Source organism: Lagenorhynchus albirostris, chromosome 21 (assembly GCF_949774975.1).
Source record: "Lagenorhynchus albirostris chromosome 21, mLagAlb1.1, whole genome shotgun sequence".
Taxonomy (NCBI): Eukaryota; Metazoa; Chordata; class Mammalia; order Artiodactyla; family Delphinidae; genus Lagenorhynchus; species Lagenorhynchus albirostris.
In genome coordinates, this window is record NC_083115.1 from 2904688 (window position 1) to 2921344 (window position 16657).

The 16657-nt window shown below is 59.6% G+C and overlaps 1 protein-coding gene across 13 annotated transcripts in view; it reads left to right on the plus strand.

Moving 5' to 3' along the window:
• Positions 1-15412, plus strand: part of ANK1 (ankyrin 1) — a 96910-nt gene extending 81498 nt beyond the window's left edge. For 2 of the 13 annotated variants that reach the window (XM_060136517.1, XM_060136518.1), the window contains 5 exons: positions 2533-2791; positions 6944-7027; positions 7973-8113; positions 8344-8481; positions 14355-15412. In XM_060136517.1, the coding sequence (XP_059992500.1) occupies positions 2533-2791; positions 6944-7027; positions 7973-8113; positions 8344-8445 (586 nt within the window). In that variant the 3' untranslated portion in view covers positions 8446-8481; positions 14355-15412. Of the gene's footprint in view, positions 1-2532; positions 2792-5908; positions 6360-6943; positions 7028-7972; positions 8114-8343; positions 8482-14354 lie in introns of those variants that run through there. The other 11 variants (XM_060136519.1, XM_060136521.1, XM_060136522.1 and 8 more) reach the window with 8 other exon arrangements.
• The last annotated feature ends 1245 nt before the right edge of the window (positions 15413-16657 follow it).

Genomic DNA, 16657 nt, shown 5'->3' on the forward strand with positions numbered 1-16657 from the left:
CGTATTTGGAAACCTAGAAGCACCAGGGCCCAGGGAAGCTATGTGTGCTGTCACACAGCCTGCGTGTGACACAGCTGATAAGGCTGCCCTTTCTACTTACACCCTTTTGAAGGAGTGAGGCCAGCGGGCTTATCAGGGGCAGGACAGAGCTTCAGCTGTTGAAGATGGTTATTCTCCTGGGTAGCTCCTTACCACCCTTCCTGCGATGAGAAGGCCTGTGATGACAGGTCCAGCAGCAGGATGCCCGTTGGCAGTGCAGGCAGATGGCCTGATGCCCCTCTGAGACACAGAGTCCCCAGGCCACGTGCATGCAGTGGACATCCGCCACACTCCAGCACTGGGCTGAGAGCAGAGTGGGGCTTGGAGCGAGAGAGACAGACAGTGACAGGTATCGCCTTGGCCTCCGGGGCTGGCACAGGAAGGGAGGGGCCAAGGCCCTTTCCTCTGTGTCGCTTTGCTGCCTGAATTTTCCTAAAGCAAGGAGATAGTTCCTGTGCTCCCAGAAGGCTGTGGCCACCCAGGGAGCTCAGATCCAGCCAGGCCGTGGGAAATCTATTCTCCTTTCCTCTTCCCACCCGCATCCTCCTCCCAGAAGCCCGGGCAGACGGCCCTTCCCCAGGCTCCACTCGGTGTGGCCCGCATCCCCCAGCAGGAGGGAAAACGAAGTTGCTTAGGAGACAAGACAGCAAGGATTCATTTAGTGTCCCAAACGAATCCTTCGACGCTTCGGGAAAATCGGGCACACTGAGCCGTGAGGATTCAAGTGAAATCCCACCTTCCAACCGCTGGCGATGGCCGTTCACTCAGCAAGCACTGATTGGATGTTCCCATGTGCCGCCCACTGCACCCCTGTGACAGCAGGGTCCCTAGACAGGGACCAGAGGCCTGGGGGCCGGGCCTCAGAACGTTACAGGATGGCTCTGTGACCTGGGTCAGCTCTCCCATGGGGACAGATGAATTTCATTCACTCACTCAACAGTGTGTATTGAATGCCTACTGTGCGCCAGGCCCCTGTGTGAAGTGCCTCGGAGCACGGCTGTGGCATTGAGCAAAGCAGATAGTCTCTACGCGCAAGACGTTTATGTTCTAGTGGGGAGACTGACGATATAAACAGATAAAGTAAATGGAATTAAAAGTAATTAAAAGAGAGATGCTAATTAATGCTAAGTGCTAAACAGAAGAATAAAGCAGGGAAGGGGGTGGTTGAAATCATGGACGGGGCGGGCAGGGACACCTGAGAGTGACTCGCGGGAAAGACATAAAGGAATTCAGGTGATGAACGACGTGAACGCCTGAGCGGAGCCAGCAGAAGGCCCAGCCAGGGCAGAGGCCTCGGAGCAGCGTGCGGCCCGCACAGTCGAGGGGCAGCGAGAAGGTGCCTGTGCCTAGAGCAGGGTGATCACGGGAGGTGAGGTCAGGGAAGTGATGGGGCCGGACATGTCAGGCCTCGGGGTCCTGGAGAGACTGGCATTTCCTGGGTGGGATGGAGAACCATTGGAGGGTTTTGAGCAGAGGAGCGAGGTGATCTGGCCACGGCCGGCCACAGCCAAGGGTAGAGGCAGGAAGATGAGCTGGAAGCAGGAGTCGATGGTGACGTGGACCGAGATGGTGGCTGTTTGGTGGCCAGGAGTGGTCGTGTTCAGGGTGTGTTTTTGAAAGTTGAACCAAAAGGGTTTCCTGGCAAATAAGATATAGAGTGTGAGAGAAAGAAGGACGTCCAAGACGACACGGGTGTCCTTGGCCTGACACCTGGAGGGACGAGGTTGCCATCTACTGCAGTGGGAGGATGGCTGGAACATGTCCGGGGAGAAGACCCTAAGTGTGAACTTGGCTGGGCTGCCCATGCGATGCCCATCAGAAACCCCAAGGACAGACGTCGAGGAGGCAGTTGGACACGCACACCTGCAGTTCAAGGAAGAGATGCTGGGGACCCACATCTGGGGTTAAGGCCACGGGTTGAATGAGCTTGTGGAGCACGGGGGTGTAGACAGAGAAGAACTGAGTCTGGGGCCTTCCAGGGTCAGAAGCCAGGGAAATTAGGAGGATCCCGCAAAGGGTGCTGAGAAGGAACGGCCAGAGAGGGCGGGAAAACAGGCACATGTGTCCCGGAGGCCGTGGAAGAGCCTGCGTCAAGGGGGAGGGGTGATCATTTTGCCAGCTGAGCCCAGGCGTGAGGACCGTGCGGTGGGAGTGACCTGAGGGGCTGGAGGGTGGTGGGCGGGATGACGGGTGTGGGGACCCCGATGACGGGACCGTGAGCCACGTGCCTCGGGAGCCCAGAGCGTGGAGCCATCCATTCACAGGGTGGGGCCCAGCGCCACCGGTGTCCGTGGCCCTCTCCACCCGGACAGCAAGGATGGCTCACACGGGCCTCTCTGGACAGGGCAGTCGCTGTGCGATAGCTCATGCTCTCCCGACCTCCAGTGGGCGGTACAGGATCCGTCCTGGATGGGCCAGGGCTCTGGAGGGGGAGGGTCTCTGAGAGCGGAGACTGGGGGTGACTGGTGTCCTCGGTCTCTTCCTGGGCCCCAGACTGCAGGACTGGGATGCGGAAGGCTCCATCGTCTCCTATCTGCAAGAGGCCACACAAGGCTCCTGGGGGGAGGAGGCCCTGCAAGGCCCACACTCGTTCCAGAGAACCGTCAGCAGGTCTTGGGAGCACGAAGAGGTCCTGGGCTCTGCACCGGAGCGCGCGCACACGGAGCAGCCCGAGGCCGGCAGGGACCGGAGACCACAGGGCCCCAGCGAGTGGATGCAGGAGGCTGTCAGCACCTTCTCCCACCACGTACAGGTGAGAGCCCGCGGGGAGCCGCCACTGATTCTCCAGCCAGAGGGCCAGGCCTGGGGCAGCTGCTCACCTGCTCAGGCCCCTAGCCGGGCGTGTTTTCCGGCTTTAAAAATCGTGGCAGTGGCTTATCTTTTTCTCTTTCCACGTGTCTGCCTCCTTGATCCCTGAGAGGGAGGGGAGAGGCTCACCTTGATGAGACTTCCAGGCACCTCCCCTCCACTGCCCTCCAGATGCCCAGGGTCACAGGGTCAGAGGTTGGCTTTGCAGGGCCGTTGCCAAAGCCGTAGTTTTTTGTTTTTTGGTTTTTTTTCTGCGGTACGCGGGCCTCTCACTGTTGTGGCCTCTCCCGTTGTGGAGCACAGGCTCCGGACGCACAGGCTCAGCGGCCATGGCTCACGGGCCCAGCCGCTCTGCGGCATGTGGGACCTTCCCGGACCGGGGCACGAACCCGCGTCCCCTGCATCGGCAGGCGGACTCTCAACCACTGCGCCACCAGGGAAGCCCCAAAGCCCTAGTTTTGTTTGCTTTCTTTTTCCGTCGTGGTTTAGGAAGAAGGGCTTAGCACCAGAGACCTGGAGGCCAGGCTAACTCGGGTCCCACCGTGTCTGTAGGGACGAGGACCAGCCACTGTCCCGCCCCAGATTCCCTTGTGTAAACGAGGTAGAGAAAGGATTGTCGCCAGGGTTCACTGGGGACTCCTTGCCCGTGTGGGTGGGCTCCCTGGGTGGAACAGGCTGGGACCGAGGGCGCAATCCCGGCACAGGCTCCAGCTGCCTGCACCCTCCGCCCTCCTGGCCTCCCTTCAGTCCTCCCTACTTATTTATTTTATTTATTTGCTTTTATCTTCACTCCCCATTCCCATAGACATCATTTTAATGTGGTTTTGGAAACAGTTTTATTATGAAAGATTGCAAATAGATACCAAACCAGACAGAACAGTCTGTCACCTTTGCGCGCACCCAGTGCCCAGGCGCTGCCACTGCCTGCTGGCGGCCCCCTGGTTTCATTGCCCCACCCCCACCCCCGAGGGGTCCCCCCACGTTATCTTGACGTTAATCCCAGACATCTTACGAACGTGTCTTTTTAATTCGTGCGTTTTTATAAAGTTCGCGTCGCTGCTCTGTGCACGTGTGGCTTTAACGCGTACGTAACAATGTGCTCCGCCCTCCCTGGCTTCTTCTCTTCGGTCAGCATCGGTTCCTCACCCTCCCTCCCCTCCACTGCCCTCTCCTCCCCTCCCCTCGCTCCTGTCCAAGCCCCAGCCTCGAAGGCACCTCTGAGGACCCCAGGACCAGGCGGGCTCCACGATGACCTGGGCTGCTGGCTGCCACGCGCTGCCAGGAATTAAACAGGGTGGTACTTAGAAGGCGTCCCTGCCGAGTCCGCGCCACCGACGGCTGGGCGGCTGCACCCATTTTTTAACCCCAGGCCACCCCGTGCGTTCTTGGCCGAGGGGCTGTTCCACGGGACCCTCTGCTGCCTCTCCCGGTAGTGAGCGCTTGTCCCATAGCACAGATGGCCCCGCTCCGGGTCTGTGCCCCCGCCCCCCACCCGGAGTCCTGGGGAAGGAGCGTCTCTGCGGTTGACTTTGGTGAGGGGAGGCCTGGAGAGGAAGCAGGACCACCCCAGGGGACCGCGAGAGAAACCCTCTAGGTCATTTGGCCCAACTGCCTCATTTACAAATGGGGAAACTGAGGCCCAGGAGAGTCTGGGACCTCCTGACCCCCAGTCCCAGTGAGCCAGCACCTCCCTGCCTAGGGCGGATGGGAGGGTAGGTGAGCTGTTTCCGTCATCTGCCAGGGCTTCAGGGGATGATAATGAGCCCTGTTTAAGGTGACGGTTTGCAGAGCACCTGTTTGCTAGGATTTCCAGTGAGTCTCAAAAAACACGGGGTCGGGGAGTGGGGTATAACTGGGGGCCTGAACCTGCAAGGCAGCCAGTCCCTCTCTGCGGCCCCGGTGGGCAGCATCTGACCTTGAACTCCTAGGCTGGGCTCAGACCCAGGGCTCTCGTGCCCCCTTGCACGTGTGGCTTCTGTGTCCCAGGTGCTCTCTTGTGGCGATGAGGCAGGATTGTGCCGGGGTCGGAGCTGGAAATCTGACCCTCGTTTCCTTACTCTTGCACGTAGCAAGTTATCAACCTCTCTGTGCCTCCGTTTCCTTTGTGTGAGGTGGGAAAATCAGAGACGTGATGGGGGGTGCTGCAGGCGTAACCGTTAGTGTGTGAAACGCACACAGAGCCCCTCCTGGGCAGCGGGCTGCGTGGGGTGTTTGCTGTCACCACCCCTAGCGGTGGGCTCACAAACCGTGCGACCCCCCGGCACTCCCAGAACGGGAGGAGAGCTCCTGAACCCGCCCCTGTTTGACCGCCGGGGAAACCGAGGCCCAGAGAAGGCGCCACGCTTCCCTGAGCCCCTCAGCGGAAAGCCGCAGGGTCAGTGTGCCGGGTCCAGTTCCCGGTTCTTTCTGCCACGCCGGCTGCAGGCCAGAGAGGAACGGCCTGATCCCAAGAGGGGAATTCCTTTCAGCCTCAGCTGCTGGGCTGCATTAGGGAGTCAGCTCTGCAAAGCTGAGTTTAATGCGCATGGTTCCTGCCCTGGTGTTGACAGCCCAGCCTGGGAAGAGCCTTTAAGGACAGGCCTTAAATAGACACACCAGTGACACGCTTGCATTTGGGGTTGCTGTGCCGCATAAGCGGGGACCGAGGCCAGAGGGGCTGATGGAGTTGCACGGGCTCCCAGGCCCCTCCCTGGACGCCTGCACTCCCAGAGCTGGGCCTGAGCAAATCACTCACCAGGGGCTATTTTTGAAACAAACCCTGCACCCTCCAGGGTGTTAGCCGGCCCCATCCCATGAGCGAGCGGGGTGACATCGTTCTGATCATGGCAGTAGCAGCCCAGGGACACACACAAGTAGCCACGTTCTGGAGGCATCTTATTTTCCCAAGTCCGAATGGGACAGTTTTCCTGGGCAGAGCTGCCTCTAGCTGTCACAGGGCCACCGGCTCTCAGGGCTGGTGTCGCACACGGTGACTTTAACACGCGCCTCCAGCGCCCAGGACATGCACACCTGCCTGCTTCCTTCTAGCCCTGCCGGACAGCCCGGCAGCTGGCTTGGGAGCTAAAATTACTGGAGCCTGACGTCACCCGGGCCGAGGGCAGAGCTGGGCTCTCAGCAGGAGGGCACTCTGGCGGCAGTTCCACTAGGGGCCCTGCAGCCTCCCTCGCGGGGAGAAAATGGAGGGTGTCCCAGGGGGCCTCCAGAGTCCCAGAGGAGAATGAGAGGCTGGCCCCCCGCCTGGTGGCCCCCTGGCTGCGCAGGCCCCGGAGGGCCAGACTGGTGAGGAGGTGACGATGTGGACCTTCATCACCCAGCTGCTGGTCACCCTGGTGCTGCTGGGCTTCTTTCTGGTCAGCTGCCAGAACGTGATGCACATCGTCCGGGGCTCCCTGTGCTTTGTGCTGAAGCACATCCACCAGGAGCTGGACAAGGAGCTGGGGGAGAGCGAGGGCCTGAGCGACGACGAGGAGACCATCTCCACCAGGGTGGTCCGGCGCCGGGTCCTCCTGAAGGTAACCCAGGCGGGGGCAGCGCCGGGATGTGCGGGACGCTGGTGAGGACGCCTGCTGGAAGAGGCCGGGCGGGCCTCGGGTGGAACGTGCAGGGCCGCAGCTGGGCGGCACTCCCTGCCCTGCCCACCCCCGACTCCCCGGCGCGGCAGAGGAAGCTCGGCTCCGGGACTTAGGAAGCCGGCCCCCTCCTGCTTCTGTCCCCAGCCAGCCCAGTGAGGCAGCAAGTCACCCTCTGGGCAAAGGCGCCTGGGGCAGGGGGTTCTTTCCTGTCAAGTGCCGTTGGAGTAGAAATCGGGGGCCTCCCTCCGTCTCCGTAAATCCCGCGTAATCGCCCCTGTTGTGCCCACCCCCGCTGCCGGGGCAGCGCTCCTGGGAGCCCAGGGCTGCCTCCTGTCCTGGGCCCAGGACCCCCCGGGGTGCCCCTCGCGCAGAGCCCGGTTTGGCGGCCGAGTTGCAGTTTCCTGCGAGGATGGGGACTTGCGGGACTGTCGCTACTGCTGGGCCACTTCCCTTCTTCACCCTCTGCCCTTATTCCCAAACTCCCGCTTATCAATCTCGAGTTTTCTCCCTTTCTCTAATTCCAGGGGGATGAGCTTCAGAATATTCCAGGGGAGCAGGTGACAGAGGAGCATTTCACGGATGAGCAGGGCAACGTCGTCACCAAGAAGGTGGGTGCAGAGTCCCCCTGAGCTGGGCAGAGGCAGGCGGGCTAGAAGCTTACAAAGGCGGTGGACTCAGCCCCAGCTTCTTGCTGCTGCCCTAGCAGAGGGGTAGGCACCTGCCGCAGTCCAGATGTGACATTCCTTACAGCCACCTTGCCTGATTCAGCCTGAATTCAGCTCCTCCGACTGGGTTCCAGAATGGCCGGGCCCCGTGGAACCCCCCAAACCTAGTCCTGTGATGCCTGGCCCTGAAAACAGCTGTATGACAGCAGTACGGGGGTCCCTGTGGGCCTCCTGAGATAAAAGGACGTGGGAATGCATGGGGTTGGCAGTAGGTTTACACCAGGAGACGTGATTCTGCCTAACGGGTGCTGGGCACGGTGCTAGGTGTGGGCAGAAGGCAGACCTGTGTTGCTCCGGGGCTCATGCTAGGTCAGAGCAGGACCCCGTCTTCCCTCCTGCACGGGGAGCTTCATGCTCGTGTGTGTTCTCACCTCCCACTGCTTGCACGCGGTAGGTGCAGAGCAGACTGTCGTTGGAATATCTGGATGCGTGAATAGGGAACAGGTGGATCCCAGGGACAGGAACGCCCTGCCCTTCGGGGGCTCCCAGTCCTAAGGGGAAGACGGAGGGCGTAAACTTCCAGCACACCAGGAGGCAGGATGGACCGCCCTGGGCTAGAGATAGAAGTCAGGGGGGGCGGTGGTGAGACCCCGATCATCCATGAGCCTCAGTAAGAACCCCCCGCAAATTCCAGCCCCTCTGAGGCTGCCCAGTGCGAATTCCCCACCCGATGGGGGGTGAGAGGCTGTCCCCGATCTTGACCGCTCAGGGAAGGGCACCTGGGGACAAAGGCTGCTTCTAACCCCCCAGCTCATTCCGGGACCTGCTCTTTTCGAGCTCTGTCTGGCCGGCTTCCCCAGCCCCTTCTGCCCTCCCTCTCTTCTGCAGATCATTCGCAAAGTTGTTCTCCACGTCGATCCATCCGGAGCCGATGGCACCCAGGAGCCCGAGGAGGTGATTTCTGGGGGGCCCCTGGAGGACCCTAGTGAGATGGAGGCCGGTGTTGATTACTTGATGAGTCACGCCAAGGTACTGCCCGAGCTGCAGCCTCCCAGGCCCTCGCTCTTCCGAGGGGCCGGCCCGTGACTCCTGCTGCCCTCTGCGCCAGCCCCCTTGGGGCTCACCTCTCACCTCTCTGCTCCCCCTCGAGCCTCCTGCCCCTGGTGGCACTGTTCCCACCACCTCCGTAGGGCGCCTGTGTTCTCTTGCCGTCTCTGTGTGTGATCTGTCCTGCCTTGTGTCTGCAATGCTGTCTCCAGGTGGAGCTGAGAGGGTACAGTAGCCTGCAGCCGGACCTGATAGAGGGCAGGAAGGGGGCTCAGATAGTGAAGCGGGCCAGCCTCAAAAGGGGGAAACAGTGATCTCGAGCCCCTCCCTGTGGAATGGCCTCTTTGGAGGTAATGCCGTCGTTCTCCATCTTCTCTGCATGGCCTGGTCCCCCGCGACGCCCCGCTGAGAGGCTGCGGACTTGCGCGCCCCTACCCCGCTCCCCCTGGAACTCCCTCCCCTCCCAGCCCCTCCCGCTGCCCAGCATGACGCAGGAGGACCAGGCACCGCTGTGGGCTCCAAGCACAGACTCCCACCTGCTAACGGTGCCTCTGAGCTCCATTGCCTCCGAGAGAAAACAGCAGCCCCTGCTGACCTGTTCCTCGGCAAGCGCAAAAATACAGATTTGAAAAAGTGCTTCCGTGAGTGCGAAGCACTCGGTACATCTCAGTAGGAACGTTACCCTGGAAGCCCAGCAAGGGGGTCTGGAGGAGGAGGGGCGGGGCCCTGGAGGGTGCAGCGGGGTCTGCTAGGCTGTGCTGTTTCAGCGCACGTGGCCAGGAAGAGCTGGACAGGGAGAGGCCTGGAACCCAGCTGTGCCTTGAACCTTGAACCCAAGGCTCCCGTCCTCCTTGGTATTTCCTGAAGCATGTTGCGCCCTTGCTTTCTAGGAAGAGGCAAAGTTAACAGGAGGCTGTGGGAGCACTGCCGGCTGGGGAGCGGGGCCGTGATGTGCAGTGAGGGAGGGAGGGAGGCCGAGAAGACGCGGCGAAGGCTCTCCAGCGGGCTGAGCAGTGCTGGGGGCTTCGGGGCCAGCTCGGACCTCCGTCCTCCCTGAGGGGTCCTGTACTGAGCTGCCCCGAGGCCCTTCGCTGTGCCCAGCTCGGGCCAGCTCAGTACCGGGCGCGTCGGGGTGGGAGTCGGCCGGAAGCAGGAAGCACGTGGCGCCAGCTCCCGCTGGCACCGGGTTATTGTCACCTACACCCCCAGGGCCCGGCTCTGGGCCCGCGGCCAGCAGCCTCCCCTTCCGCATTCGGCAAAAAGCAGGGCCGCCGCCTCCCGAGCCCCCAGAAGTGCTGACTCCGGGCTTCCCTCAGCACTTGGGCAAAAGAAAAAGGTCTGGCCTATCCAGTTATAGGATAAAATTAGACCTGACTTCTCAGCAGCTTAAGGAGGTCACAGTGTTAACCCCCGCACTGCCAGGGGTCCGCCGGGCTGCTGGTTTAGGACGTCAGCTGTGATCAGTCCTGGAAATAGTCCAAAGGTGCAAGTAATTCGAAAAACCAGAGAGTGGAAGGAAAAGTACACCCTTGGGCCTTATGTTCCTTGGGGCAGAGACTGAAGCTTTCAATCCCAGCTTCTGTTTGGCTCAGGTTTTGCTGGTGTTCCTGAACAGGAGAGAGGCAGCCCAGAAGCCAGGCGAGGGGAAGGGAGGAACCCAGACATTTTTCAAAAGATGTTTCTGTAGGTGATCTGCAAAGTGGCTGAACCCCCCACCCCAGGGGATGTGGCTTCAGACCACCGGGCGTGGGTGTTAGGGGACGCGGAGCAGAGCAGCCAGGCTGTAGCACAGGGCCGGGGCCTCTGCCAGGAAGAGGCCAGGGGAGCGTGCAGTGGGGACCGTGGTGCGGAAGCCAGCGTGCGGGAGGGACAGCCCAGGGGACAGCCTGCCGTGCTCTACCCTCTGAACAAGACAAAGACCGCTGAGGGCTCTCTGGTCCTCCAGACGCACCGCCTGCCACTCGCAGGCATGCATGGCTCCCAGCATTGATGGATTCCAAATGACTGCAAACTTGCAAATTCGCCTAATAGCTACAGTTTATTGTACCCCCAAACGTAGCGCTCCCAGCACTTCCCTCCCGTGGCCTTTCAGGGACGCGCGCACAGTGGTGAAGCACTAAATGCCCTGCGTGCCTGTTCCCAGCTGAGGTCAAACAAGGAGGCCTTCTCTCTGTCCCCGTTTCAGCTCACACTCTGAACAATTGCCCTTTTTGCGGTCTATTCAGTGTCACGGTTTTTTTTTTTGCATTTTTATGCTGTTTGTTGGTGATTTCGCTGTTTGAAATGGCCCTGCTGTCTTGTGTTCCTAAGAGCAGCAGGGCCATGATGGGCCGTGCGTGGGAAGTCGTGTTTAGGGGAGCCTCGTTCAGGCACGAGTTATAGCTCTGTCGGACGTGAGTGCAGTGTTCATAAAGCAACAGTATACAGTTGACCCTTGAACAACTCGGGGGTTGGGGCGCCAACCCCCAGGCAGTTGAAAATCCCAGCACCCCTCTCTCTGCCTCAAAAGTAAAGGAACTGATGAAAGACTCACCCCCAGGGCGGGAAGCTGAAACAGCGCGGCTAGAATCCTGGGCTCAAACTCTAGTTCTTTTATTTCTATGTGTTGTGATCTGTAATCCAATACAAACTTGTCCCCACACTTAGTTCATTTAAAGATCTGTAAAATGAAAATGCAGATACTGTATTTATTGGGAAAAAACAATGCAGAAGGGGACCCGTGCAATTCAAACCCACATTGTTCAAGGGTCAATTGTACATGAAATACGTTGTCTTTAAAGAGAGACACACAAGGTTGTGTGTTCATTGGTTGACAAAACCGTTGTGACCAGAGGCTGGCAGGAACCCTGCACTGTACTGTCCTCGGCAGCGGTGGTCCCAGTATTGGCTAATTCAGGGCTCCTGGCGACTTGAGAGAACATGCCTCCTGCGAACAAGGGGTATTGACTGTTTCAGAGAGAGTAAAAGTGGGTTGGGGCCCAGGGTCCAGGCCTGGCTCCTCCAGTTCCCAGGTTACCTTACATGTTGTTTCACTCCCTAAGCTTCCCTCTCCTCGAGGGAGGATGAAATGAGTCCCTCTGTGTGTCACACTGGTGTAAAAAGGCTTAAAAATAACCAGGGTAACTGTGAGGATGGCTGAGAGGGGTAAGAACAGTGTGTTCTGGCGCTCAGCCAGTTGCAGGTCTTCCTTGTAGCGTGACCCGGGGCGGGTCAGCTGACCTCTCCCAAGCCTCAGGCGCCCCAGCTGTGAAATGGCAGTAACGCCGATATTCCCTTTGTACGGCGATCGATGATGGGTTTCTCTTCGTGAGAGGACTTTCTGAATTGTCAAGTCCTAATCCACCAATTCTCAAAGTGCCTTCCGCATCCCAGTCGCCCGAGAGTCTGGTTAGGATGCAGACTCCTGGCCCCTGACCCGCACCTACTGCATGACAGGTCTGGAGCTCGGGATTTGGCCGTAAGCTCGAGTGATTCTGATGCCGATTGAAGAATGGGTTACTAGGACCAATTCTGGTTTTCCTTCCCAAACCTCCCAGAGGTGCCGTGGCACAGCTGTAGAATTTACACCTGAAGGGTGAGCAGAGATGAGTGATGGTGACAGTGTTCAAAGCCGTGGAACGCCCCAAAGGGCCGAACACCCCAATCCTAGGCGCCTGTTCTGATTCCCCTGCAATCACGCCCAACCTCGGGAAGGATTTTGCAGGAGGCCCGGCGTGGGCGTGAGGGGTGCTTTCTGGTTGTACTTAAGCAGTTAGAAAATAGCTGTGGAGTCAAGCCTGATGGGGTGCAGCAGACAGTAGCAGCTGTGCCCAAGTACGTGGGTCCAAGAACCAGGGTGTCGGCGCTACCAGAGGACAGCGGAGAGCAGGCAGCCTGTGCCCTCGGGTTAGAGGCACCTGGCCGGGCGCTGGTGCTACCACCCATGCGACGGCTGTTGTTGTTGTTTTGTTTCCCTTTTTAAGAGACACTTTCCATTTAGGCACTGTGGTTGCAAGACCTGTGTTGGCTCTGACTGACTAGAGTGTTTTAGTAAATTTGAAAATTCGCCTATTAGTAATCTCAACAGGAGGGGGCAAGGAGGCCAGGGGTCGTGTTTTACTTTGCTCTTTTAAGTGACAGCCCACCCTCACTCGCCAGCCCCGGCAGGTGTATCAGGGTCTGGGGCTGCAGGAGAGAGGAGAGAGGCGAGAGCCGCAGACACTGGCGGGGGAGGGGCAGGTGGCACAGCACAGAGAGATGACACGAGGAAAAAAGCCCGACCGGCACGGCCACTCGAAGTGGCCAGAGGCTATTTTCTAAGCGTTTATAGGGTGAGACCGGGTCCGGGGGCACCCAGGGCGGTGGCAGAGTACTGGACGCAGCTGCAGATTGCGGCTCTATTAGAGACTAATAGAGACGCACTGTATTCCCACCCCTGCTGCTGCCGGGGGGCTCCCGCCAGGGCCGTCCCTGCTCCTCCTGGAGCCTCAGCTCACCCAGAGATGGGAAGAACGGTTACGCTAGAATGATCTCTCAGCCTTGAACTTTCTCCTCTGCTCTGTGTCCGGGCAGAAGAGTGGGAGGGAGATGGTAGCCTGTCTTCCCCAGGCTCAAGCTTTCATAACATCTCCTATGTGGCGTGCTTAGCGCTGGGGCAGGCGCTGTGGGACTGGTAGGAAGGGTAAGGGCTTTGCTCTTGCCCTCAGAGTGTTTATACTCTAGCCGGGGAAGTAAGCAGACAAGAGAGAGGACAGACAGGACAGGGCATTTCTGGAGCCCAAGCACGGCGGCATCCAGTACCGCTCAGTATCCTGAGCGCTTCCTAGGTCGTTAGCTCTCCAGCATCACGACAATCAAACGAGGTACGTCCTGCTCCTGCCCTCGTCTTATGGCAGAGGAAACTGAGGCCCAGAGAGTGTAAGTAACTTGACCGAGGCCACACAGCAGGAACTTGGCAGAGACAGGATATGAACGCCGGCAGACCGGCTTCAGAGTTCATACTCTTCACTACACTCTGAGGTTACTCTGCACGCAAGGCAGCAGCAGGAGAGGACAGAGAAGGGGAGGCTGAAGGCTTCAGGAAGGCCTTGTGGAGGAGACGTCTGAAGGGTGGTGGGCAGAACCTCAGCAGAGTGGAGACTGGATGGTGTCCTTGACAGGGGAGCCGAGGACAAAGGCGGCCGTGCGGGCTTTGGACTTGGAGGAGGGGCTTGGCTGGCAGTGACGGGACGATCCCCTCCCGGGCAACCGCTCGCTCAAGCCACGGCAGTAGAAGGCCTGGCCTTTTGCTCTGGGGAGGAGCTTAGCCCCACCCTCCATCCCTGGGGAACCACTCAGGGTTGAGTTCCCCTTGATCACCTCCAGCCTCCTCCCCAGCCCTGGCACTTGTAGCACCCACGACGAGCTCCCTGTCCGGGGACACAGCTGTGCCTCAAGTGACTTCCCACCCCACCCAGGAGATTGTCAGCTCCTCTTAACGTTAAGTCCCTGCAGACAGAGCCCTGGGTGGCTGGGCTTGGAGATGGGGTTGTCCCCCCATCTCCCCCAGGCTGGAAGAGCAGGCCCCACGGGGTGGCAGGAGCCCCGTGGCGCTGTGATTTCCAGGCTGCAGCGTTGAACTTCACTCTGGCAAAGCTGCTGTCTTCCGGCCTAACATACGTAGTCCCCTGGGGAGAAGCCATCTGGTTTTCAAAGATCTCTTTGCCCCAGTAGAGGTTGTCCATCCAAAGGGCACGGGGAGAGGAGCCCGAGGCCCCGAGAGTAAGGGTTGTGGGCCAGAGCCGAAGAGGCCATGTCTGCTCCGTCCCGGGCCCCCAGGTTGGCACACAGGAGACACAATGCACGTTGGCTGAACCAAACCGAGCAAGCCAGGGTGCTGCCACCGCCTAGCCTGGCCCTTGCTGGGCTCGAGCACACGGCCCCTCTCCTAGGTGCTGGGTACACGGGGACATCTCCCCAGGTGACCGCGCGGGCACAGAGCACCCCACAGGAGGGTCTCCCGGGGAGCTCATCGATGGGCACGGAGCTAGTGGCAGCCTCTGCGTCGGGCAGTGCGATAAGGATGGCTGGTGTTTCAGGAAGGTCCGGGCCAAGCTCAGTGCCTTTCAGCTCCTGCCTGGCTTGGGGAGGCTGCTTTTCCTGACTCACCCCTGCCTGAGCCGCCAGCACAAAACTCTGCATAGTGGGTTTTGGCTGGGAGTTGCGCCTCTAGATTCTAAGTGACTCCTCTCTGTGTGTCCCTCAGGATCACACCTCGACACCCAACCCTTGAACTCCACACACTCTGCCACGCACCCGAGAGCTGGACCGAGGCCCCGGAAGCCGCGCACACGTCCCTGGAGGCTTACGGCATGACCTCTGTAAGGGACGTCCTTTAGTCACCTGTTCGCATGAACGACCGACTGTAGACGCATGACCTACAGTCCTCTATCCTGCCTCTGGCGACGGTGGATCTCTTTCAGGAGTCTGGACGGAAGCAGCAAGAGGGGGGAGAGAGAGAGGGGGACGTAAAACAAGCGCAGGAGAGCACGGAACGCAACAGCAAACAAGGGCTCTTTTGTGGCTGGGATGAGATATTTTTTTAAATCATTTCAATTTCGACTTGTTACAGGGTACTTTTTTTTCAACCTCATCTGTAAGAAATCCATGTGAGCTTCCTGGAAAGGAAAAAAAAAAAGAAAACTAGACATGAAATCAGTTCCACACCTTAATCCCTTACCCTCATCCACCAGCCTTCCCCACACCTCCACGCTCCACGTGTGACCAGCCCTGCCGCTGCCCCGTGGACCGAACCTTCCAGAACTCTCTACATGGCATCAGGACACACACACGCATACACACACACACACACACACACCCCCCTCTCCCCTCTGCTCAGTATACACACAGATTTTACTGTGACATCCGAAGTTGTATAGACTCTCCTGTGGATAAACTGGAAATTTTTTATGTTGTCGCTCTCTCTCTCTCTGCCAGTTTCAGTATTAATCATCTTCCAATGGAAAATCATTACCTTCAGAGTGCATTCGGGGTTCCTCGTGTTAGGGACTTAAGACTCTGAGGCGAGGACCCCCAGGCTTAGCTGTAGGGCTCCGAGGGAGCCAGTGCCCATCCGAAAGGGTCTTCACTCCCAGCTGGGGGAAGGCCGGTGGCTGTCCCAGGATTGCACCAGCATGTTCAATAGAGAAGAGGTTTTCTATATCTTCAAGCACTTATATCATAGTCCGTGTTCAAAGTGTCAACTGTACAGTAATCAGCCTTGTGTATATGAAAAACAATAAATACTATGCAAACCAATAGAAACACTTTAGCAGTATGTACAAAGCACTAACAGCTCAGCTCCTGAGGACTTCTCCAGGCTGTGGGAGGAGTACAGCCTGTCTCTCAGTGAAAGAGGAAGGAAGGGAGTAGGCCTAGGGAATGCACCTGCCCGTTCTCAGGTCAGCCGCCGCCCCGAGGTCTCCCAGAGCGAACTTGGTGCTGTAAGTCTAGGCAGCCGCGGGATGCGGGGCCTGGGCTGGGCAGCCTCAGTGCCCCCATCTGACCAACACCCCACCCTGAACCCCCTGGAGAGGCAGCGCAGGGGGAGAAACGGCTGACCACCAGGAGGCCCCAGCCTGGAAGGAGACCTTCCTGGGCCAGGGCCCCGTCAGGGCAGGACGGAGACGGCGGCTGGCTGTTCCTCGCCTCGGTGCCATCGGGGAAGAGCCTTAAGTTACACCAGAGCCCCCGGCAGAGGGAGGCCCGAATCAGCACAACGCGCCTGCCCCGCGCGGCACCCTCCGGGCCAGGAGGGAGACTGCAGGCTCTTCTCGTCCGCCCGAGGGCCACTGTGTGTGGATGTCCGGTCACCTTCCTCCCTGCCTCTCTGCCGAGATGTCCTCAGAACACATCCGAACCTTCCAAGTAGCACAGAAGCTCCCTCGATGTCAGAGCCCCCCAACCCCCGAGGCCCCGGCTGGCCCCGGCGCACAAGTGTTCTGGTGGGTCCGGGCGGGGCTGGCCGGGCTCCCCGAGGGGCGGGCGGGGAGTGGGAGCTTGAGCTCGCGCGTCGGTCCGCGAGCTCCAGACCCAACCCCCGCGGGGGCCGCGCGCAGAGCATCCCCCGCGGGGGCCGTGCGCAGAGCATCCCCGCCGGCCGGTCCCTCCGCCCCGCCGCGGCCGGCCGGACTCAGTGAAGGCCGAGGAAGACAGGCGCAGGGCCGCCTCCCGCCGCGATCTGCCGCCGCCGACCCAGTAGCTCCTGTAGAGCCGCGGCCCCGGCCCCGGTTGCGCTTTGGCTCGTCGCTCTGTCTGGCTTGGCTGCTTGGCCCGCCGGCCCCCGGGCCTCGGCGGCATGCTGCGTTCGCTGCTAGTAGGAGCTGTAGGGGAGAGGTTTGGGGTCGCCACATAATGCCTAGAGAATGCTGCAGTCTGCACCTTAGACGCCGTTTAGAAGTTTTGGAATCACCTTGATTTTTTAAATTGTTATGAAAATGATTCTTTTCTTGACTCCCACACGCTCTGTTCTTGGGAGGGACTTCCCACCGCACACCCCACCCCACTCTG